At 36.2% G+C, this 24,671-nt stretch overlaps 1 protein-coding gene across 2 annotated transcripts in view; it reads right to left on the bottom strand.

Annotated features, from left to right (window-relative positions):
- LOC131427996 (fatty acid hydroxylase domain-containing protein 2-like) overlaps positions 1–21,469 on the bottom strand; it is an 83,912-nt gene extending 62,443 nt beyond the window's left edge. The window contains exon 1 of one of the 2 annotated variants that reach the window (XM_058591633.1): positions 20,938–21,469. In XM_058591633.1, the coding sequence (XP_058447616.1) occupies positions 20,938–21,040 (103 nt within the window). In that variant the 5' untranslated portion in view covers positions 21,041–21,469. The remainder of the gene's footprint in view (positions 1–20,937) is intronic. The other variant, XM_058591632.1, reaches the window with a different exon arrangement.
- Positions 21,470–24,671: the final 3,202 nt, after the last annotated feature.

Here is a 24,671-nt window from a genome sequence, read left to right as displayed (position 1 = left end):
CTAAATTACAGATTAAAGGTAAGTTGATTCGCGCAAAAAAACTGTAATTCGTGATTGAATAAGTTTAAACAGTCAATCAATCGAAGCCGCAACTTATCACTTTTTGGAAGCATACTTCTTCAGCTGATCAAATCGGGCTCCTATGCTATGAACTGCAATACACGTTTTTTTCTATGCCAACTTGGGATGTCATCGTTGAGGATGTGACGCATGGTTCTGTTTTTAGACCACAACTGCGTATCGTTTGCCAAATCTTAGCTTTCTTTTCGATCAAAAATGCAAAGTCTTGGCATTACATTCCTTTTGTGGAATTTGGCCTTTCTGTTTCAACAGACTTCGCAGTCGATTCTTAGTGTACAGAATCATTGCATGGCTAGTACTATGGATCCTACTGACACTAAGAACCCTTCCAGGTCGGGGCTCGAACATACGACAACTGGATTGTAAGACCAGCGTCCTATGCATTGAACCGCCAACCCGGGACAATCAATCTTTTCGATCATGGCTTTCTGAATTCGGAAATCGGTGTAGCCAGAGTTAGCTAAATTCACTGAAGGGATTGTAAAAACATCCATGTGACTAGACATTTTTGGAAATCAGTGTAGCCATCTTTGAGAAATCGTAGTGCGTTCCAAATAATATTTTTGGGTACTTTCCGGGATCGAAAACCGAATACCGGTAAATTTAAAATATGTTTATTTGGTAGTCGACTATCAAAAATCGATGAATTTATGTGAAATTGACAGTTTTGCACTAAGGGTGGGTAGTGTAAAAATGTCTCTTCTGAACTGGAAGTCGGATCTGATTTAAGAACAAGAAGTTTTTATGGGATCTTAAGACCTTGTATTTGGATCTTAGATGAGGAAATCGGTTCAACCATCTATGAGAAAAATGAGTGACATTTTTTCGATTTTTTACACATATCTTCCTATAGTTCCGGAATCGGAAGTCGGTTCCAAGTGAAATTCAGGAACCTTTTATAGGTGCATACGACTTTTCATATGAATTTAAGTTTTTAGAAATCAGTTTAGCCATCTCTGAGCACATTGAGTGAAATTATTTGCCGCACGCGCATTTGTTGATCTCGACGAACTGATTCGAATGACATATGGGTGTAAAAAATTATATTCTTTCAGCAATTATTTCTGTATGCAGTGTAAATTAATATAAATATGAAATTGTTTTGATTTCGAAAATACTGCCATTTTTCTAATACATGTGTCTTATTAGAATCAATATGCTGCCAAAAACGAACCGTGCTAACATCAAAACGAGGCAAAACGTAATGAAAAGTGATGTTGTAAACAGTATATTTAATGCTTAGAAACAATTGCATAAAACAGTATTAAAAATCGTGTTTCATTTTGCTTCCAAGCATCGCTTTATCATACAGTGCTCAAAACTCCTAGTGCTTCTATTTCCTAAGTTTATATAATTCGGAAAGTAATCATCAGACAATAGTCGTCGGGCTCAATTGGTTGCTACATCTCACTCGGCCCTCTGGGCCTCTGAAAAGTTTTCTAATGTTTGAGCGAACTCTAAACCTTTCATGCTTATAAAAAAAGCTCCAAGTAAATCAAAAAATTTTAACTGGTACGTGGAATTTAATCGCGGTCGTGCAAACACCAAGAGGCGCACCATGTTCCGGTCGTCCAAATGAGGTTATTGGCAATCATCTTTAAAGTTCATGTCATCGTTATGTTGTTGATCTTTCGAAAATCAGTGTTATCCGAACTTGACATGAGCAGTTGAAAATGAAGAGAATGTTTGCAAAAGTGGATGCTGCGTTTTCTTACAGCAGATCAAAACCAACCTTATCGTTGTAATGGTAAAGCCCATGGATTGAAATTCGAGTTTCTACCGCTTTCACCATATTCGCTAGATTTAGCCCTAAGCCACTAGTTTGTTCTCAGATTAAAAAAGAAGCTTGTGCTCGAAAGAGATTCGCATCGAATGATGAGGTCATCGCTGACACTAAAGTGTTTTAATGTGGCTAAGGTGAAATCTTGATGTAAAAGTGATGCAGAAATGTTGAAACGTCATTGGACTAATTGTATTGATCAATTAAATCGAAATTTGAAAAAAAGAGTTATATTTTTGTTTGGCTTGGATAAATATATTATATATCAATATGGAAAACTCTTGCCAATCACGAGGGACATCCCAGTATATATGATAGCTTTTCCAATCAGTACACTGAATCAAAAAACCCTAAATATATCAAATATTTCTCCATGAAAAGAAGCAAAGCCTTGGTATTACATTCCTGTAGTGGAATTTGACCTTCTGTTTCAACAGACTTCGCAGCCGATTCAGAGTGTACAGAACCATTGCATGGCTGGTACTACGATTCTACTGACACTACGAATCCTCCACATTTCTCCACATGCACTGTACGAAAATACGGCGTAGTGCTAATTCAAGAATTTCGCCAACATTTCCTAAGAACGTATTAAAATTTCTTGATTTTAGAAATCAATCCATCTGTATTTAGGTTAATGATGATGATGATTTCCGATTCTAGAGGTATAAATACACAACATCAGGTCGTTTTATTTTCAGAACCTTCACTTTTGAATGTGAAAACGATAAGATTAGTTCTAATTCTGCACAGGACTTTGAATTATTCTTTATGTTGATTGTCGTATTGTTGAATGTCAGAAACAAACATTTTAATAAAGAAAAGTTGCCACCTCCAAGTGGGCATAATGCTCAATTAGTTTTGACATTTCAGATTTTGGTGCATGTTGAATGCAAACTATTAAACAGGAGAAGAGTTGGCATCACTGGGAGTGCGATGCGGTGTCCTGGTGCTGCTCTCAAAAAAGTAGGGTAAGGGCTCCCTATTTCATCTCATTTGTAAGAACGTTGCCTTAAAAACCTGATTTAGCCACTAAAATCACTATGATTTTTTCATATTTCTGCTTAATTCGCCTTGCTCCTCATGGAGAATTGATTCACATTCCTTGGAAATTAAAATAATGTTCAAAAAATCAGCTAAAACACTTCTGATATGTTCATTACTCTGCTTCTAATTCCATCTCAAAGGATTTTTATTCATCCTATCGTTGGTCCTTTATTCATCCTATTAATTAGTAATGGCGACAGCAATCAAAACAAAACATTGCACTATTACACTCTCAGGCTCAAAACGTCCGAATTTTTCTTAAAAAATGGCCTGATGCCAACTATAAGACAACACACGATATTTTTAGAACCAGTTCTGAATCATTTCGACGTTTAAGACTTTGTGGGTTGTTTTCGTTACCTTTCGTTATTGAAAGATATTATTCATGTTCAAAGTAATGAGGTGAAGGAGTGAGATGGAAATAGGAGCTCAGATGAAATAGGTAGCCCTTAACCTATAATTTCAATGTGTTGTTTTATACGTATAGTTAAAAATTTGATTGAAATAATATTGATCCGCGAAACTAAAGATGCTCAAGCGGCGGAAATTGAGAATTTACCACCCCAAAATTCAATGATGTTAACCTGTTGACCGACCGAAGCGCCGTCTGCATGTCAGTGTTGTCGGATTTCTATTGAATGTGTTAAAGTCTACAAGTCGATCGTGTCATTCAGACTGGAGGTCTAGGGTTGTTCTGCAGCGGATCCATTCGCGAGTGTTTTTATTTTATTCTTTCAGCGGTCGTGTTTCATCTTGCGTTGCTGACAGCAGAGCGAGCAGGAGAAAAGGGATACTGGTGAGATCGTTCCTTGGAGATATCTCATATTTTTCTTACTTATTATATTTCTCCTGAGTATCGAAAATCAGGTTTTGTTAAGATCATATTGTTTACCAAAACATATCCGGATCTCTTTCCATCCCTACTAACTTTTCTTCTCTTATCTCGTGATACTCGTGGAGATACAGTGGTACCCACAGTATCTAGAAACAACGAGTATCAGACTAACATTCCTTCCTTTCCCTCAGTAGCACAGTCTTTGGTCGTAGCCAGCGTCGTTATTGATCATCTAATAAAAAGTTAGGAGTGAGTGGGTATGTACAGTGAAAATGATTTGCTTCTCCCAAGCTTCATTTTCTTGGTTCATTGTACATTTCCACTCATTCGGTCAATCACGAAGTGCAACTACGGGCGATCTACTTCAACTCAGCTCAGCTCATGCTAAAGGCAAACTATTAAACAATATTGAATTAGTAACCTTTTCCGTCACGAGATGGTTTAGCTGTGTGTCAATTTTTTTCCCTGGAGTGATCAATATTGATATATAATATATTTGACGGATAGCTTTTGACCGATGTATTCTATAATCAGATTGCTTCTATATTTACACCAACGTTCATTTCAATCTACCTCAGTTGTATTCTGTAGAAATCTGGAATTTTCTTCGTGTGGTAGCCAAACCACATATTATTTGACATGAAGGTGTAAATATTTGAGAAGGATATTATTTTATTCGATTTGAAAAGTTTCTAAGCTATGTCTACATGAATAAAAATCCATTGCCGGTACCATGATTAGGAAATTATGAAAATCATGAAACGTGTCTTCTCATGAGATCATATATATTTTTAATGATATTATGAGCAAAATGATTTAAATCATAATTTTTTTTAAGAAATTTGCTCACGAAATCATCAGCAATGTAAAAAAGTCCTGGCATTACATTCCTTTTGTGGAATTTGGCCTTTCTGTTTCAACAGACTTCGCAGCCGATTCTTAGTGTACAGAATCATTGCATGGCTAGTACTATGGATCCTACTGACACTAAGAATCCTTCCAGGTCGGGGCTCGAACATACGACAACTGGATTGTAAGACCAGCGTCTTATGCATTGAACCGCCAACCCGGGACAATGTAATTATGTTAATTTCTACAGTACCGATTGTTTACTGTATTTTCGTCAAGTAACGACTAAGAGAAACTAGAGATATATGGAATTTACCTTCTCTTAGTTATTACTTGCCGAAAATACCAATGAAAATAATCGATACTAAATATTCTAGCCTGATTTAGATAATTTTTTGTCGTGAATACGACTTACTTTACTATGGGGCGCCTTTCCAAAATTTACCCTCTGAGAGAGTGATAAGTTTTTGATCGTGAATATCTCCTGTTATATCTAATGAATCAACATAATTCTTGCTACATGCCATCGGAAATATGATCACAATTTTATGATAAAACTTTCAGTTGTGTGACATATTCTCAAATAGTTAAAAATTAAACTTTTCTGAAATGTTTGGTATAAACGAGTATCAAAGAAGAAAATTCATAAGGCCCGTTTGCCTTTCTCGTATTTTGAAAGCTCATAACTCAGTGATCTGTAGAAGGATTTATATAATCTAACTACTAATAGAATCGAAAATTTTCAACTTGAACGTGTATTACAACAATATTGAAGTTTTTCAATAGTACACTATTGAAAAACCTGTTTGATTTAACCCATGACAGCACCAGCCAATCAGAACGCGAGATGTCTGCATCTATACAAGAGCATCCATATAAAAGTTGAATGGTTCATTTTTCCTACCATTTGCTGAGCAACTCTTCCCGAGACAAGACACACGAGAGCAACATCGAAGACCTGTCGTCTCACTGTTTCCCGATATGAATGCACGAGACACCGTCAGCACGACACCGAAAATCGGTAGAAAGGTAGCCAAAAAGTCCAGCAAGGCCCATTGCCGAAACAAGACACACACGAGAGCCATCTCAGATCTCTATATTTCCTACCAAAACATTCATCAAGATGGAAATTAAATTAATTTGCACCGTCACTAACACATTCAATTACGAACGGCAATGCGAAAGCGAAAGTGATGATTTTAAACACATCTTTATACTAGTATACAAATATGCATGCGAAACTGAGTTGAACAGAATGAACAAATGAAAGAGATGAACAAATTGTTAGAACAAATGTTTCCACTTGATTTGCGCATTCTACTTTCCAGGCGTATCAGAACTGGCTAAACTTAAAGCAATCCTAAATATTTCTTTATCACAGTGATGTGGTCGTCCTGAAAAGGACGGGGTTTTCAACGGAGGTCGTTACGGATGGCCAGCTGCAGATGGCGAGGGATGATTTTCGTTTTCTTGTTGTCACGGGCAGCGTTACCGGCCAATTCCAACACTTCGGCAACCAAGTACTTCATCACTGCCGCCAGATAGACCGATGCACCAGCACGGCGTAGTTCCCCTTCCGAGGCAAACGATGGATTTTGCCGCCAACTGGGAACTTCAGACCAGCACGGTTTGAGTGGGACTTTGTCTTGCCCTTAACTGTGCGTGGTGGTGTGCGTGTTTCTGCGTAAAAATTCCACAAGATGCTGTTAACAGCTCGACAGCCAATTCAGTATTACTGGCTGCCGCTCTGCTAACTCCCTCTTTTATATCGTTTCACTGTTTCCCGTTCTGCGTATAGGAAAGGAATTCTAACAAAGGGGACGTCCATCCACCGCTACCACTAGCAGGTATAAAAAGAAATGTGATGTGAGAAATAGCGTACTGATTTGTAGAACATCTAAACTGTGCCTGAAGAATCAGATGGCTGTCTATAAACAAATCATCTACCCCGCAATTGAATACGCAGTCCCTGTTTGGCGGGGCTGTGCACGAACACACAAACTTAGGCTTCAGCGCCTTCGAAGTAAGATAAGAGTAAGATGATTCTAAATCTACCCCCTTGGACAAGGACTAGTGAAGTACATGAGATGGCCTCACTGGATATACTAGAACAAAAATTCGAACAATACTGCACGAAATTTGAAGAGAGGTGCTCAATCTCTGAAATACAAATAATTCAAAATTTGTACGTATTAGGTTAGGGATAGTTATAAGTAGGTAGATATTTTATTAATAATTAAAATAAATATTATGATTAAACATTAGTATGTAAAACAAGAGTAACTAAAACACCTATTATTAATAACGAATCGTATGAACAACAAAGATGAAAGGCCAAAGGGTCAAAACACTTGTACTGTAAAATGTTGATGTAATACAAAAATAAGACTAATAAACAGATATTTATGCAAAAAAAATTAGAAATAGCGTCATTTGAGTTAAAGTAGCTACTCTGAACGTACGAGACACCGTCAGCACGATGGCACCGAAAAGATGGCAGACTTGTACCGTCACTAACACATTCAAGTACGAACGGCAATGCGAAAGCGAATGTGATGATGTTGAACACATCTTTATACTAGTATGGGGTCGTGTGAAAACATGCCATGCGAAACAGGGTTGTCATATATACAGGTTAATCTGTATTATTATTATTATTATTACTATCATTATTATTATTAGAATCACTCTTGCATACCGAAGATCGTCGATACATTTCAGACCAGGCCATTGCAAATGTCTCGTACTGAAATTTCGAGAAGAATCAGATATCTTCGAACTTCATAGCTTCAATAAAAATAAACTACAAATTTGTCGTACCTAGCCTCCTAACAGTTCGGCTGAAAAGTTCGTATCGTTTCTATGAGAGGGCGCCACTAGAATTAAATCCATACCATTTTCAGTTAGTACCAACCTTCAAAAGATACGTGTATAAATTTGACAGCTGTCTGATTATTAGTTTGTGAGATATTGCATTTTGAGTGAAGCTACTTTTGTTATTGTGAAAAAAATGGAAAAAAGGGAATTTCGTGTGTTGATGAAACACTACTTTTTGATGAAAAAAAGTGCCGCCGATACCAAAAAATGGCTTGATGAGTGTTATCCAGATTCTGCACCGGGTGAAGCAACAATTCGTAAGTGGTTTGCAAAATTTCGTACTGGTCATATGAGCACCGAAGACGATGAACGCAGTGGACGTCCAAAAGAGGCTGTTACCGATGAAAACGTGAAAAAAATCCACAAAATGATTTTCAATGACCGTAAAGTGAAGTTGATCGAGATAGCTGACACCCTAAAGATATCGAAGGAACGTGTTGGACATATTATTCACGAATATTTGGATATGAGAAAGCTTTGTGCAAAATGGGTGCCGCGTGAGCTCACAATCGATCAAAAATAACAACGAAAAACCATGCTGAAATTGAACGAATTGAGCTTCGAACTGCTCCCTCATCCACCGTATTCTCCAGATTTGGCCCCCAGTGACTTTTTCCTGTTCTCAGACCTCAAGAGAATGCTCGCTGGTGAAAAATTTAGAAGCAATGAAGAGGTAATCGCTGAAACTGAGGCCTATTTTGAGGCAAAGGACAAATCGTACTACAAAAATGGTATCGAAAAGTTGGAAGATCGCTATAATCGCTGTATCGCCTCTGATGGCAATTATGTTGAATAATGAAAACGAATTTTGGCAAAAAAATGTGTGTTTCTATTAAACGATACGAACTTTTCAGCCGAACTGTTATATTAGCAAATTAAAAAGGAATTGTTTCAAGTTTGGAATATATAGTTGTAGAATAGTAGCTGTTTAATGTAACTAATCTGTACTTTAATGTAGGTGTATCGCTTCAAATTCTATTAGTGAAAAAGAGGAAAGCTTGCACAATTCATACAATCAATCAACTAACTGATATTCGGAAAAGTGATGGAAGCGTGACAGTTTTTTCGTATTCACGACATCCAGTTATGTCTCTGACATTTAAATCGCACCCGCTCTAACACAACTGCGAATGTAATTGCACTCAGCTCGACTATTCTGTTTCCCACTAATATTTCGCATGCTTTAAACTAATGCTTTTATACTGTTTCTTTTTTAAACGACTCAAAGATATTGATAGTGATCTTCACACTACAGAGGTTATGTAGGTCAAATGAAAACAAAACCATGTTCAAATTCAATTCGGCCCCCTTAGCAATATCACAGTGCACATCGCTGCCAAAACTCATAAGGAATCGCTGTTCCATGCCAAGGAGTCGCAAAAAACCTGATTGATCATCACAGGTTTGTCTCACGAAAAAGTTTACGAGCAGCATACGGAGACTACTACCTACTTTTGCATTAGGATGGTCATTTGACATGTATAAGCAAATTTTATTTCGTAACTTCAATCTATCGAAAAAGGCGAATGCTACCTAAACCCATCCGTGAGTGGTACCAGTAACTTCCAAACAAATTTCACCTGCTCTTTACTTTCCTAGTCAGAAATTGAATGGGACGAATTAAAAAATGGTCGATTTAGTTCACCCATTCCAGGTGTCAGAGCTTGTAAATTCGCGTAAAATCAAATTTTTTGACAAGCATTCTCGGAAGTATTTCATTACGTCTGCCAAAATACATTTACTGATCGGAATTGAGGATTACAACCCCTACTTGCACATGAAAAATCCGTAAGTTGAGAAAAAACGACTCTAATATTTCAATAATTTAACATATTATAGAAGAATTTCGTGCCAAATCGTATTCGCAGTTGGCAACACTCTCTCAGATTTGCATGAAACTTTCTGAATATGTATAATTTCTCACAAAAAGCCACTTTGCCTACTTTTTTTTCCCAAAGTTGCTCTAGACTGTCTTTTGAAAAAGGACAAACATCTTCAACCAATTTTATTTCAAACAGTTATTGTCTAAAAATGCCAAGTTCTACAAAAGATTGTTGTACTAGTGATTTTCACAAAATCGGTCAAATTTTCTAGTAAAAACATTGAAAAAGTCCTTCCCGAGTCCTACACGGAAAAAATGTACTTTAAAAATTTAAAATCGCTTTACAAACAAAAAAACCTGTTTTAATCCACCTAGTGGTGTAATGATGCCTTTCTCATATCAATCATACTATCATATATAACACTGTGGGACCTTTCATTTGAACCTAAGTTTGTTAAAATCGGTGGCGCCTTTTATGAGGAAAGTTTGAACACATATTTTCTTTTTTTTGCACATTTTACCCCATAACTCCCAAACCGGAAGTCGGATCCAAATAATATTCAGGATTTTTTTATGGGACCTCAATACCTTTCATTTGAATCTCAGTTTGTAAAAATCGGTTCAGCCATCTATGAGAAAAGTTAGTGTACTTATTTTCACAATTTTTTGCACATTTTACCCCATAGAAAACTAAATTAAAAAAGTTTGTCCCGTTCCAATTCTTACTGCAATTATGGACAGTATAGCAGTTTTGTTTTTGTTTTCACCATCGACACAATTGGAGTTTGAACTTCAGACAATACAGTATGGCGTTAAAAGTATTTGTGGTAGAAATAATTCGCTCACCAAATGGTCAATTCAATGATTTGTCTTACTTCCTTAGTTTTGATGTGAAGTTGTCATCAACTTTTTTTCGTCCATATTTAATGTCCTTCGATGAAATTGGCGAAGCAGCACCCTCTTAACCCTCTTTTTTGTTTGATATCTAGGACAGTCTATGCCATCGATAAGAAATAGATTTGAAGTTCGAATCGAAAGGTGTTGCTACAGATATAGAGCAGGAATTTAAAATTTATAGTGTCCTATTAAAATTTTAGTGTCGGTTATTTTTCTTTTAATGTGAAATTATGCTGAATATGGAATCAGATATGCGTAATTTTCATGAAGCGCATCTGTAGCCTATATATGGAAATTATTGTGTGTGGTTCAAACGGTTCAAGAGAAGTGATTTTGATGACGAAAAATTGAAGGTGTACGAGGAGCCAATGCCAATGGGGGGTATAAAGGGTGATTTTTTTGTGACCCTGAACAAAAAGCCCCGCGAGTGTTAAGGTCATGACGACGGTTTTACGTCGTAAAGAACATTATAAAATTAATTTAATATGGCTTGATGATTCCTTGTGCTACATTAAGACTGCGGACGTCACGTTACAACCTCACGGATATTATTACCTTAATAACACCAGATAACAAAACAAAAATCTCATATGTCAGGGACTGACGAATGATTAGTAAGAAAGATCGATGATTGTAAGGTGTTTTTCGCTGTGTGAGACTACACAGCAGACAAGATTTAAACCAAAGAACCACAATGGTACACAGTGTTCATGGAAGGTGTTTTGTTCTGTTTGGTTTCTTGTGTGTTTTTCCACATCTACATACACGACAATAGCAGATAAATTTGCACGAATCGAAGGCAGTAAGCTGATTTGAGTTCTTTTCCAGAGGGTACAGTAGTGTAAGTGTCACTATTTCAGTTTGTTTTCCGTTAAATGTTGAAAGAATGTAATGGAATTTTATGAAAAATCAATTCAATTCAATCATTTTGGAGACCGATTTATACACGAACACAATTCCGAATTCTCAAATGTGCAAAATGGTTCGCAATTTCAGAAGCCCGGTATGTATTTGTGTTATAAAAATACACCATGAATGGAGTACAAGGTGCGCCATTTCGTATGACGGTATTAGAACATTCTATAACGTTGACATTTGACAACCGATTGACTTTAGCTCAGAGTTACGTGTACCATATTTGTTTTGAATTTAAATACCGATAAATCCTAGGTATACCTCGCAACGTTACATCAGCTGTTTTGGAAACGTCAACCCAGTACACATTTGACATTTGACAACCGATTGACTTGTCTTCAGCTGTTTTGGAAACGTCAATCCAGTACACTTTTCACCATGAATCGCTTCACACCGAAAGAACGCGCTGAAATACTGAAAATGCACATTGAAAAAAAATAGTTGCTTAGTTATACTAACTCAACGTGCATATCGTGAAAAATATCGTAACGAACAGGTGCCGTCTGACAATACTATTCGTCGTTGAGTGTATAAATTTTTTGAGCACGGGACAGTAAAAGTTGCTTCAAAAAGGTCTGCAGGAGTATTGTTTTCAACAAGGCGGTACATGACATTGAAGGGATTTAGTTATGTTTTCATATTTAACTAGCTTTATTTTGTACTAGGTTTTTCTTTGCTTTGTGTGCTGCCAATCAGAAACCAGCAAAATTTGTTAACACCGCACGAGTTGAAGAAAGGCTGTAATTAGCACCTGGCTAGACATTTAGCAGAATAGTTATAGACTGATTAGAGAAATATGTCTAGACATATGGATAGGTTCGGTACCTGTTTTGGTGATTCAGAAGGAAGGAAAAAAATAGAATCGGCAGCCCATCCGTTGCATTTTATTGCTGACATAGTAGGGGAAATTTGTGTATTGAATAGTATAATAATTTTGTTACAATACGCGTTTTTTTTATTAATTACTCTATTGTCTGAAAGTTGTTTTGACAGTGCTAAGTGACGTCTCAACTCAATATTGTTTGTCAAATCAACATGAATAAATAGGTTTACACCACAACAACGCTTCCAAATCGTGGAAATTTATTTTCAATATCAGTGAATCAGTGCACTGTTTATAGCGCAAAATTCGCTTCAGTGATGAGGCGCATTTTTGGTTGAATGGATACGTCCACAAGCAAAATTGCCATACTTGGAGTAAAGATAATCCACACACCGTTCAACGATTATTGATGCATCCCATAAATGTTTGTTGCTGTCTATGAGCTGGTAGAATCATCGGTCCTTTTTTTTAAACTGAGAAAGGACAACGCGTTACCGTGAATATTTTTTTATATCGTTTATTTATACCCGGCTTTAACCTAATTTTGGTCGTTCGCCGGTTACCGTGAATAGAAATCGATACAGAACCATGATCAATGAATTTTTGTTGCCAAATCTTCCAGCTATGGATGTGGACGAAATGTGGTTTCAACAGGGTGGTGCCACTTGTCATACTGCGGCCGAAACAATCGACTTATTGAAAGAACATTTTATTGACAACAATATTTAGATAAATTTGCCGGTAAAATAGGCCTCCGCATTGATGTGATTTGACGCTACTCGGTTATTTTTTGTTGGGATACGTGAAGTCATTGGTTTATGTGAATTAACCAGCAACGATTGATGCTTTGGGAATCAATAGTCAACGTGTCAAATTCTGACTGAAATACACCTTCAAATGCTTGAAAAACTACTCGGAAATTGGAACTTCAAATCAGCACTCCCCTATTACTGTCCTTTTCAAATTTAAACTCTATTTTAAAAATTCTCACGATACAAACTCAACACTATTAACATTATTGTACGGGGATGCTATGAAAAAGTTTTGATGAAAATAGGTCTATGATAATCAGTTTTTAGAAATTTAACATGACGCAATTTCTAGATTTTCTAGATAACAACTAATGTGTTGTCAGCGATCGAGTACCAGCAAGCTTTACCAGAGGGTTCTTTGATTTCAACAAGTTTTGCACAATTCGACAGTCCCACGACAAAATGATAAGTTCCCAATTTATTTTTTCTAATTTGGATAACGGTTTTCAGTTGCGGATGAAAAAAATCAAGCTTACGTTATAAATGAGCTTGAAGGTAGGATATCTGAAGAAATGCACGCTTCATATTTGCATCACGTTGTGGAATGCAAATGACTACTTAGCATAGACTGAGCGTGTTGATGCCATGCACTGTTATCGCATCGCTATCACTGTGACATGTTTGCTTTAATTGAATGAAACAAGCTCGCACGCGCGGATTGACCCTAAGGTTGCTGCCAAAGTGCATGCGTCACGCGAAGCGTCAAGACGCATGTGTGCGAACAAATTACAAATTTGATCAAAGCAAACCTGTCACAGTGAACGCGATGAGGAAAAAGTGCATCGCATCGAAACGCTTCACGAATCGCGTTCTCTCTGACGGGCAGCCTATGGTTTTGAAAATGCATTCAAATTCATTAGCTGTTTTATTTTACTTTTTTTAAATACACCAAACCAGTTACCGGTGCCGGAAACACCAGAAATAGTAGTCAAAAGCCTCGAAAAACGGAACTTCAGAACTAATTGGCTCAAGTGGCACGTTCCCCTAGTGATTAGGAGGAACTTGGAAACTCAGTGAAACTGCCAAGTAACAATTCGAATGCCACTAGGTTTTGATCATAATTAATAAAGGTTTTGTAATTGAGTCAGCAATGTCTACACTGATGAAAATTGACACGTTGAAATCATGTACAAAACAAATGAACTATGACTATATGTAAAACACATAAAATTCGTATGAAACCCACTTAGATTATAGAATATGTGTAAAAACTATGAATTTCGAATCGAATTCTTAGTACATTCATTTGACATTCACTTAAAAATGATAAGAAATGCTAATGATGCCAGATTCTATATGAATTTCGCATGAATGTTTGTTTGTTTTACATATAGGTATCAATTGAATAACGATGTTTCAAATCAAGTATAATATAAATATACATATAAATACGCCGCACACAAATTTCTACTTGAGCAAGATGTGTTAAACACATGTAGAATATGTGTTAATCACAATCAATTGGAAAACATGTTGCATTCGATGTAAAAACGTATCTTAGCTAAGCGTAGAAACAATGTAACAAGCATTCAAGTTAATTTACGTATGAAGTACACACCAAAAAAATTTAAAATTTAACAGTTGACGTAATTTCTTATACAATGCAATTCATAAAGACCTAATTTGTCAAATGATGGAAAATTTCATTTGTAATCATCTCATATTAGATTAGATTCAATTTTACTGGTTTAGACTGTAACTCGCATTCTGGTAGCAGGTGCAACTGTATGAATTTAAATAAACCTTTTACCAGTCAAGCAGATGTGTGTTTCTGTGAATCAGTCGATTAACAGACGTACTTTGCGATCCAATGATTCTCGGCTCAAGTCGCGACGGTCGCTGTCAGTATTCGTTTTTTTATTTCAATGAATTTCATATCATAGAATTTAGACACAATATCAAATGTTCTTTCACGTAAATTTACGTGAACTGCGACGCTTCATTTATGTACATCTAATAAGATGTAAAATCACAAGGTTTTTTCGAATTGCGTACATATTGAAATAGCTTGGAATTTTATTTTACATTAGTCTTTTCGTCCTTTCGGTCAGATAGTAAGACTTTGGACTTATCATTGCACAGTGGTCCGAAACGGGAAAAATATTTTCACTATTAAACTTTTTTTGTAGTAAGTGTCTTTACAAAAGCTGTTTGGAATCAACTGGTGCATCTTTTCATGTGAAAGGTCATTAGGGTGCTGCATGTTTTGATTGTTATCTGGAATCTAACGTTCCTCATTGAAGTTGAACATTATAACATTTTACAGCAAAAATGTAGAAATTTTTTTTGAGCAACTTCGCTGAAGAAACCACTAACCTAGCATTTAATTTGATCATATCACATCATTTTTTTTGGAGTAACAGTAGGTTGTCTCTTGAAAAATCATAATTTTTGGGAAAAGTTTTACGAAAAAATCGCCTTTTAACATAAGCTACCATTAAAAGGTTATGATTGTTTTTCATCACAAATTAGTCAACCTTCTAAGATCAATATTCAACAGATTCCAGATCGAAAAAATGAATATTTTAAGAAAGATATTAATATTTTAAGAAAGATGCCAGATCGAACAAATGAATATTTTAAAGAAGGTGACAAGCGATTATAAATACACTCTCCTACTCAATGCTTGATCGGAGAAATAGGTATAAAGCGAGAAGACTAGTGTTTGATGAACAGAGAAGATTGGATAGAAGGTATCGGTCGGGTGACGGCCAGGATGTAGACCATGTTCGATGTACGTTTCTACTAGTGGCGAAATGGTAGCGCGTATGCACGGAATGCATAAAAACGCAGGTTCGAGTCCTGTCTCTGAGCGTATCTTTTTCCAGAAATTCATCTTTTCTGTTAGTTTTTCATTCATTTGGCTTCTCCAATATATGTTTCCGCTCAGTCTTTGCAAAAACTGAACTTAGTTATGGCGGCTTTACGTCAAACAAATAAAATTAATAAATCGTTAATATTTTAAAGTTTCTGAAAAATCATAAAACATGGAAAGTTCAAAACAAAATCAGAGGTGTTTAAATTGCCTTACACAAAATTGAAAAAGTCAAGTAAAGCCACTTTCAACAAAATTATTGTTTCAAACGAGTACTGTAAGTGTCTCATAAGTGGCTCTTACACGAGAATTACTAATGTCATTTTTAAAAATTACTAAAGTAATGACATTCCAAACTTGTATGGAGAATTCATCAATACTGTCCTAACATTTTCATTATAAATGACATTACTAGGGTCGCTATCAGGCGCGCACCCAGGGATAAATTTCGGGGGTGGTTTTCATAATATAGGGGAAACCGGGGCTGAACCGGACACTTTGAAGAAATTGAAAAAAAAAAAAACATCCATTAAAACTGGGTTTTTACTCAAGTCATATCTACCGCGGTATCTTTAAGCGCATTTACAAAGTTAATCCATTAATCGAACCGGTCTAACCCCTGTCTCCCCTAATCATTTCTTGAGTTTCGAGAGGGAGGGGTTATATGCGTCTGGCTATACATCATTTTTTTTAATGATAAACAAGAAAACTACAGCCGAAAACTCAATTCTTTCACGAAACTAGTTTCCTAATTTGATCTTAAAACGCATTAATTTCCACATGCAGAGAAAGTCATAAATCGTCATAAATAAAATCTAATCTAATGTTCATTTCTACTATGGAATCATCTATAAAAAACGACATGACACACACACTCTCAACAAAAGTATCAACAAAATAACAGTTTAGTACAGCCGAAAATTATTATCAAGCACTCCAAAATCACAAAACTCACTTCCATTTCTTAGGGATAGTTTAACCAGATCCATTATGTCGAACCAAGTCGAATAGACTTTTCCATACAAGAGCTCTTACAAAAAAACTGTTCATTTCGGTTTTCGTGATGTGGCTCTGGTTTTCTCAAATTTTGATTCAAGTAGAAGGGCATAAGATCCCATAGGAACTACGGCGGAGAGAGTTCAAATTTGTATACCTTTGTTTAAGGCGATGATGAAAAATACGTTTAAAATTTTGAAAACTGATCCTATGAATAGGATTTAAAGGTTATAGCAATAACAATTTATTTTGGTAGTTCTATACCGGAAAACAGCAGTCTAAAAATTTTAAGTGTTACACACCTTCTGACTCTAAAAAAGATGCCCAATCTTTCCATTACTCTAGGAATGATTTTACTTTGATGAAATAAAAAGACAGAGTGAAAAAGAAAAAAATTACATGCGAATACAACTATGTAGTGAAAAACTACGAAATAGCTACCACAGAGACGGAACTCGCACCGGCGTATGAAAAACATTAATTAAATATCCAAAACGATTTCTCCGGAAAGAAGCTAGCTATGGGCTCGAGTCCCGTCTCTTCGCATATAATTTATTCTATCTGTTAGATACTGGTCAAATTTAAAATCAGTTCATGGCGGCTCTAGGTCTTACCAAGACTAAAACAAACCGTTAACCATTCTTGTTATGTTTGTGGAAAAAAATTATCTTTGTATATAAAATATTTTAAATTGTACGGCTTCTGTCGCAAAACGTTTTTATTTTGCAATAAGCACGATATCTTGAAATCTAATGGATCGATTAATTCCAAATTTTCAGGTGTTGTTCCTAACTGCTATAGCGAAGAAATTTTCTTTCTTTTCAGAAAAAATCGATGTTTGTGTATAAAACTTTAAGGAAAAAACCAATCATGCAGTTTTTTTTCTCAAAACTTATCCTTTTCAGACTAGCTATAGAAATTAAGGTCTGAGGACAGTACGTTAAAGACGTAGGTTTTTTTTACTGTTTTCCCTTTTCAAATTAAATTTTATTGAAAACGGTGTGTGTTTTCGAAATTTAGATTCATTGTTGTATTTTTTCTGACTGAAGAACTGCTGAAAATTGAAGCGCTTTTAACGACACACCTCATGCTTGTTCATCGAATATCTCGACTTTGAAGGCTACCGTGATGAAGTCTAGATAATTTAGTTTAGATACGATTAGTACATAAAAACATATATGTTGTCGCGATAAAAATAAAGTGTCATATTTTTCTGTGAAACACAGTCAGTTTCAATACGTCCGCCATTTTATTCGCTTTAATTTCCTGGTAGTGTTCGGAAAAGGAAGGGAAAGGAGCGGAATGAAATCTACTCAACAAGGTTCCTAAACACACAGACGCAAAGGGATGTGAAGGAGTCACGAAAAGAGATTCAGAATCTACAACCCATCCACTGTCCTCAGAACCCACTGTCCTTAAGAACAACACCTGACATTTAATCGATTCATTAGTTTTAGAGATATCGTGAAATATATTATATATCAATATTGATCATGTATGTATGTAACTTTTTTTTGCACCCACTTTTCTCGGAGATGGCTGAACCGATTCTCACAAACTTAGATCCAAATGAAAAGTATAATTGCTCCTTACAAAGTTCCTGAATTTTATTTGAATCCAACTTCCGGTTCCGGAATTACAGGGTGATTAGTGGAAAAATTAAATTTCAAATTATTTCCTCACTTTTCTCAGTGATGGTGTGACCGATTTTGATAATTCTAGGTGAAATGAAATGTCTTATAGTTCCAAACAAAACTCCCAAATTTTATCAGGATCTGACTTTCAATTACGGAATTATAAGGTAAAATGTGTTAAAAATTTGATACCACCATTTAAAGCGGTGAAACAAAAAACGTAAATCTATTTCTAATCTGGCCTCGAAGCTACTCCAATTGGTAGCTATTAGGGGTAGATGGGGTAAAATATACCCCGATCTTAACTATAAAGAATAACACGGAAGAGTTTCATGCATGACTATCTTCCGTAATCAATATCTCTCAAAAATACTCACTGAATACATTGAAAAATACATGAAATATCTTATTTTCTAAAACTCTAAAAAATTGTCTATTGAAATATATGCGGGGCATGACACCCGATTGTGGAAAACATGAAAAATATACATTCTAAATTACGCGAAGTGACGATTATCTGAACATAGAGGCAGGATGATCTTAAACAACGGGTAAACATCCATCAAAACAACGGATTAAAGCTCATGACAACCACGGGGCATATGCACCCTTATAAAGCTTCTTCTTCTTCTTTAAAGAAAGCTTTAGACTTTTCGTTGACGAAATATTTGCCAGGTGGAAGATTGTTCACTATTATTCATTACATTGATAACTCATGGATAATTGTTGTAAGCGAATTCTTGAGCATTTTGCCTCACACAGTTCGGGTCGTTTTGCCCCCAAAGATATGAGACGATAAGTTTGACGATTTTTCTATAAAATTGCAAATACATCTTCTGTACTAGATCTAATTTTAGAAACCCGAATAATTGGTAAAGAATTTCACTGGCTACATAATTAAAATCGTCTTCCTCACCCTAGAAAATTACTATGGAATGAACATTAAAAATTACTTATAACAGAGACATAATTGGTATTTTATAATTTTTTTCAGATATGATTGAACCATCGCTACCTAAATTTTATAGTAATTTGTTGTTATGGCGGACTTTCAGTGAAAAAAATTGGTAACTTTTGAGAAAAGCAAAAGGTGCATTATGACTCGCGGGTACGTTTTACCCCATCGTCCCCTATCAGTAGACAACCAAACAAATCGGTTTCGACTAAACGGGTGTCATTTTTCCGATTCCGGAAGCACCGGAAATAGTTATATGTTCCAAAATGGATCTCATTCGCATTTCTCAGCGATGGCTTGACCGATTTGAACAAACTCAGGTTAAAATAAAAGGTTTTATAGTCCCATATTGAAATACAGAATTTCGCCCGTATCCGACTTATGGTTCCGGAATTACAGGGTGAAGATTGTTAAAATATGTACTAAACGTCACTAAATACGGTGAAATGAAAAACGTAAAATAATAAAACAATTTCGTTCATCGCAAATGTTGACGAAACTCTGGAATTACTGGAACAGTACTTTTTTTAACAGAAAATATTTAGTTTCGTTTATTTTGTGTAGTGCGATCTAATACAAATGCATTGAAGCAGTGTAGCTAATTTTTTTATTAGGGAATCTAATTTAATTTTCCATCAAACATTGGTGAAATTTAACATTGGTTTTAGAGTTAATTATTGCTGAAAAAGATAGTTTTAAACTCAATCGTTCAAGCTACTTCGATAAACTGGTGGCACAGTATATATAAATACATAGATCTATGACATACGTACCAAATAATATGTACGTAATATACAAATTACCAACACAAGTCAAGTTGATGTACATTTGGTCCTTAAGTGTAACTTGCATCAATTTCTCATATTACCGGTTGTAAAAAGGCATCGTTATACTACTAGGTGGTTTGATTTGTCACAACTCCTGCTCAGACACTAGCTAGTAACAGTTTCCGAGTTACAACGATTTGAACAAAGTGTACACTGTAAAACATCAGCATTTTTAAAAATCCGTCTCAGAATTGGTTTCTCCACCCGCTCAAAATAAATAGTTTGCTGTACGGGGAAGACATGTTCCAAAATTCATCCAAATCGAAGTAAGTGAAATCTGATGATGTGTTATTTTTTTCTGTAAAATATTAACGTGGGGAAAGTCTTTCCATTACAAGTAATTTTATGGAGAAAGGTTCGCACATTTGCAATGGCTTATTTTCTACAAAATGATAACACAAAAAATTTGTTACACAATGTTGTTTAGTTTATCTACAGGAATGAAATCTATGCGATCAACTTGAATTGTCCTCGTCGAAACCCTAGTATTTAAGATCTTTCATTAACTCCGCTATAAATTTTCTTATTACCGCGTCGTAATACCGCAATCAAAAGGATCTTCGATCACAGAAACAATACGTCGTTCAGTGATCCAGAACTCATCGTTTCAAACCGATATCGATGTGTTTTTTCCCAAACAATAGAATCTATTCATTAAAAACTAAAACACATTTGTCACACAGACAAAAAATAACACAAAATATGATGGCCACGTTTTTCCTTATGAAAACCTGTTGGCAGAGTGTTTCTCTAAAACTTTGTTCGAAGATCATCTTTTGGAACTTATATGTTTCTAAGATGAAGAGCTATCAACCGAACAACAAAAAATCGCAAATCACTAATACGGATTTAATCGCATCTTATCTAACCACCAAATAAGTGATATCACTTGAACTCCGACCGGTTGGCCGCCGGCCTTTCCAAATTCGTCACGGTTCAACTGCACAAATCTAAACAAAAATGATTAATTACCAATCACATCGAGGATGGCATTCCACCGGTCGCTCACGAAAGAACTGCCGTTGACATCCCACAAGGCATCTATCGACGACACGTTTGCGTAAGGATCAAGCATTTTGCCACAAATTCACTTTCTTCGTAACACTTTTGCCCGAGAAACCGGATCACTTTTCCCAAAAACTGTTGCACCCGAAATATATCGATGTTGTTTAGCACACCAATGAAATAAACAACGAAATAATCACCAACAATTCACTTCACTTAGGGGTCCCCACTAATCACGACCAGATCGATTCGGAAATGCGTTGCGAGTCGCCGGTTGCCCGCGTGGAACTGAAGCTAACGTGCGAAATCTTGGGTTCTAACTCATGTCTAGTTTGAATTGTGTTTTTTTTGTTTTCGGCAACCCAAGTATCTCTCGTTGCCGGTAGCACGTAGCGCGTCTTGGCTGTAGTGGCTCCGAGTGGCGTCGCGCGCGCGTCGTGGCTTAGCGAATGGCTCACGGGGCGCGAGATCTATGTGCAAAGTTTGATTTTCGTTGGATCATCGCTGTGTGCTGCCCGATTGTTGCCGATTGTACGATTGACGATGGTGGTGGTGATGGTGTTGAACTACAGAATTACTTCTTCGGCGAATAACGTCTGTGGAAGGTTTGTGGGCATAGGAGATTACAAATGATCTTCGGGTAATGTTTGAATGTTTTCAATCATTGAGTACTGACCGACCAAACGCGCATCGGTTTGGTCAAATGGTTGAGATGAGTACCGCAGTTCCGCGTACGTTCGTTTTATCGAGAGTTTGTCGATCTTGACCTTCAAATGTTCTGTTCTAGCTGTTTGCGCGTTTCGCTGGAAGGCGTCGAGCTGTAATTGCAATAATTATTCACAACGATACTTACAGGTGAACTTGTAAGCGGACTTTTTTAAAAAAAAAATCATGTAATCCACGAAGCTCGCTGCCGTGAAAGTTGAAGCCACTAAACGATACCAATAGAAATGACGACCTCTTAGTAGGTGTGTTCGCTATCATTTCGATATAAAGTCTAAGATGCTTTTTAAAAAGCATAGGTGCGACTTCACGCTGTATGATCATCGATGTTTTTTTAACCTCAGGTTTGCTGCGCATCCACTGTGTTAAGTGCAAGTCAACTGCAGACATACTTCGTGACAAACCCGAATGCTACCAGCTTTTGTGTGTCTAACAGTTTGATGGATATGTCCATTTGGTCCATAATTTGAGAATCCGAATTAAAATTTACCTCTCGTACGTTAAAAACAATACACCGAAGATCGCTGTTGATATCTTTTCTACGGAAAAAATGGAAATGTGTTCCTAAAATATTTTGTGATGCAAAATCTTTAGACAAGTGCATGTCTTGTTTGTCGTAGGTACGTTTGCAAACCGTAAACGCCGTCTGTTTAGACAATAACATCGTATTGTGTGGAAGAGTCCATACACAGCATTCGTTTCAGCCGGCATGCAGGTGACCAGCACCAAGGGCGTATCGTCTCGAAAATAAAATAATGGTCTCATGAATAACTGTCACATTGTAATGATAAACTTGCAACTAGTCTAATGATCTTGATATACCGGTAATGTTATGTTTTTTTTGCTGCTCAACCATCCGTTCTATGAATTAAAGCTGGCTGCATAGTCTGAACACCCGCACGGAACCAGTCGCGATGGCAACACATCTGAAGTATTATTTATTTTTCTGAATTCGATTGGATAAAATTTGGTACAATTATTCGATTGTTGTTTCAATCTCCTAAAAAACCAGTGACGTTTAATTGGGATTCAACAAGTTAGAAACGTGTCAAATGTTGATTCATCCAAAGATATTTTTGTTTACTTTTTGCTGTCTTTATTCTCAAAACAATTTAGAACAAACGTTTCAAAATTACTCATCTGACAATAAAAACCATTTTTAATACACCTAGTGGCGTGATGATGCTTTTCTCATATTACTTATGTTTTCAAAATCATCACTAGATGATTCTGTAAAGATATTTTTTTCAAACTTGAATAAAATCAAAAACTTTCTTTGGTATAAAATACCATCACCTTTTCAATTGTAAACAGGTATGTAAAATTAATATAGATATAAATGTGGCAACCCTGCGTGCTGTACAAAATTGAACAAAACACGCTGTGTGCTAGGCGGGTTCGTTTTCTTCTTCTACTGTACCAATGCGTAAAGTTTAAAAGTTTTGATACTCATTGTTTAAAAGTTTTGATACTCATTGCCCTATAATTTCGGAACCGGAAATCGGATCTGGATGAAATAGCACAGTATCTTTTAAAACACTGTGAGCTTCAATTTGAATTGTGATTGTCGAAAATCGGTTTCACTATTGCTGAGAAATCGAAGTGAGTTCCGTTTTTGGAGCTTTTCTTCACTATAACCGGTGCGTTCGGAAGCGGAAACCATGCACTAGTAGTCCTAAAGTAGATTTAAATATCCACCAACTATCAAGTTTGGCAACTAGATGAATTTACCTGTAAATTTTATAGAAATGTGCACCTCGTTTCGCCATCGCTTTTGAAAAAATACTCATGAAATTGAAAATTTTTACTAATCGCACTGTAATACCGGAAGTCAGATCTGGATCAAGTTTCCGGGAACTCCTTTCATTTGCATCTTAGTTTGTACGAATTGGCTAATAAATTTCCGCAAAATTTTCTCATAGATTTGCACATATCAGATAAAAAAATTCAATAGTGATCTATGGGACCATAAGACCCTTCGTTTGGATCTAAGTTTGTGAATATCGATCATGTCATCTCTGAGAAAAGTGATAATTTTTAACATTGTTTTGGTGCATATCACCCTATAATTCCGGAACCGGAAGTCGGATTGGGATAAAATTCAATAGCGATTTATGGGACCATAAGACCTGTCATTTGAATATGAGTTTGTCAAAATCGGTTCAGGCATCTCTGAGAAAATCGAGTGACATTTTTTATGAATTCACTGCAAAAATCATCCGTGAATAGTATGAAAATGAGTGGTCCAAGGTGGCTCCCTTGTTTGGACTCGTGGGGAACAGAAAGTCTTCTGAACTCCTTACTCCAATTAGCAAATCATATTAGTTGATAGCCATACAAATTTACTTTGGCCACTCTCGATTTCAGGTTCCGAAAGTAGCGGTCTAAACCTTCAAAATGAAACTCAATGAGATCGTGATATTGGGTGAATAAGGTGAATCGGGAAGTAATTGAAATCCCAAATCCTAGATGATAGCGTTACTCTTATATTGCCGTGGTAGCTATATTCGGTATTCAATCGCTCCAATAATGCACACTAATACCAAACACAAATAATAATACTCTAGGTCCCATACAAATGAATCGCTAATGCTTGGTTCATCAAAAGATCAGCCTATTCCTCAGCTAGGTAGTGGCAACTCAACGACATCAAAGTATGCTGATGATTGCTATTTATAAGAAAACGAAGAGCGAAAAGAAACATCCAGCCTAAAAACCGAGCCGAACCATTTATTTTAGTTATAAATGTATCGTAGAAAGACGTTTGGCGAATCAACACAAAAAACTATCGATAACAGTAGACCTTTCATTAAATTACGAAATATCATTCTATGAACACTTACAATTTTCAGAGTGTGACCCGAATTCGTTTCACTACCTAATATTCAAACTGCAGAAACGGAAGCGTACAAAAATATTTATAACACCAGATCTTGAGCAGCTATTATGTCAGCGGATTAGAACAAGGTTTATAGTCG

This window comes from Malaya genurostris, chromosome 2 (assembly GCF_030247185.1).
Source record: "Malaya genurostris strain Urasoe2022 chromosome 2, Malgen_1.1, whole genome shotgun sequence".
NCBI lineage: Eukaryota > Metazoa > Arthropoda > Insecta > Diptera > Culicidae > Malaya > Malaya genurostris.
This window is presented reverse-complemented; position numbering and strand designations above follow the sequence as displayed.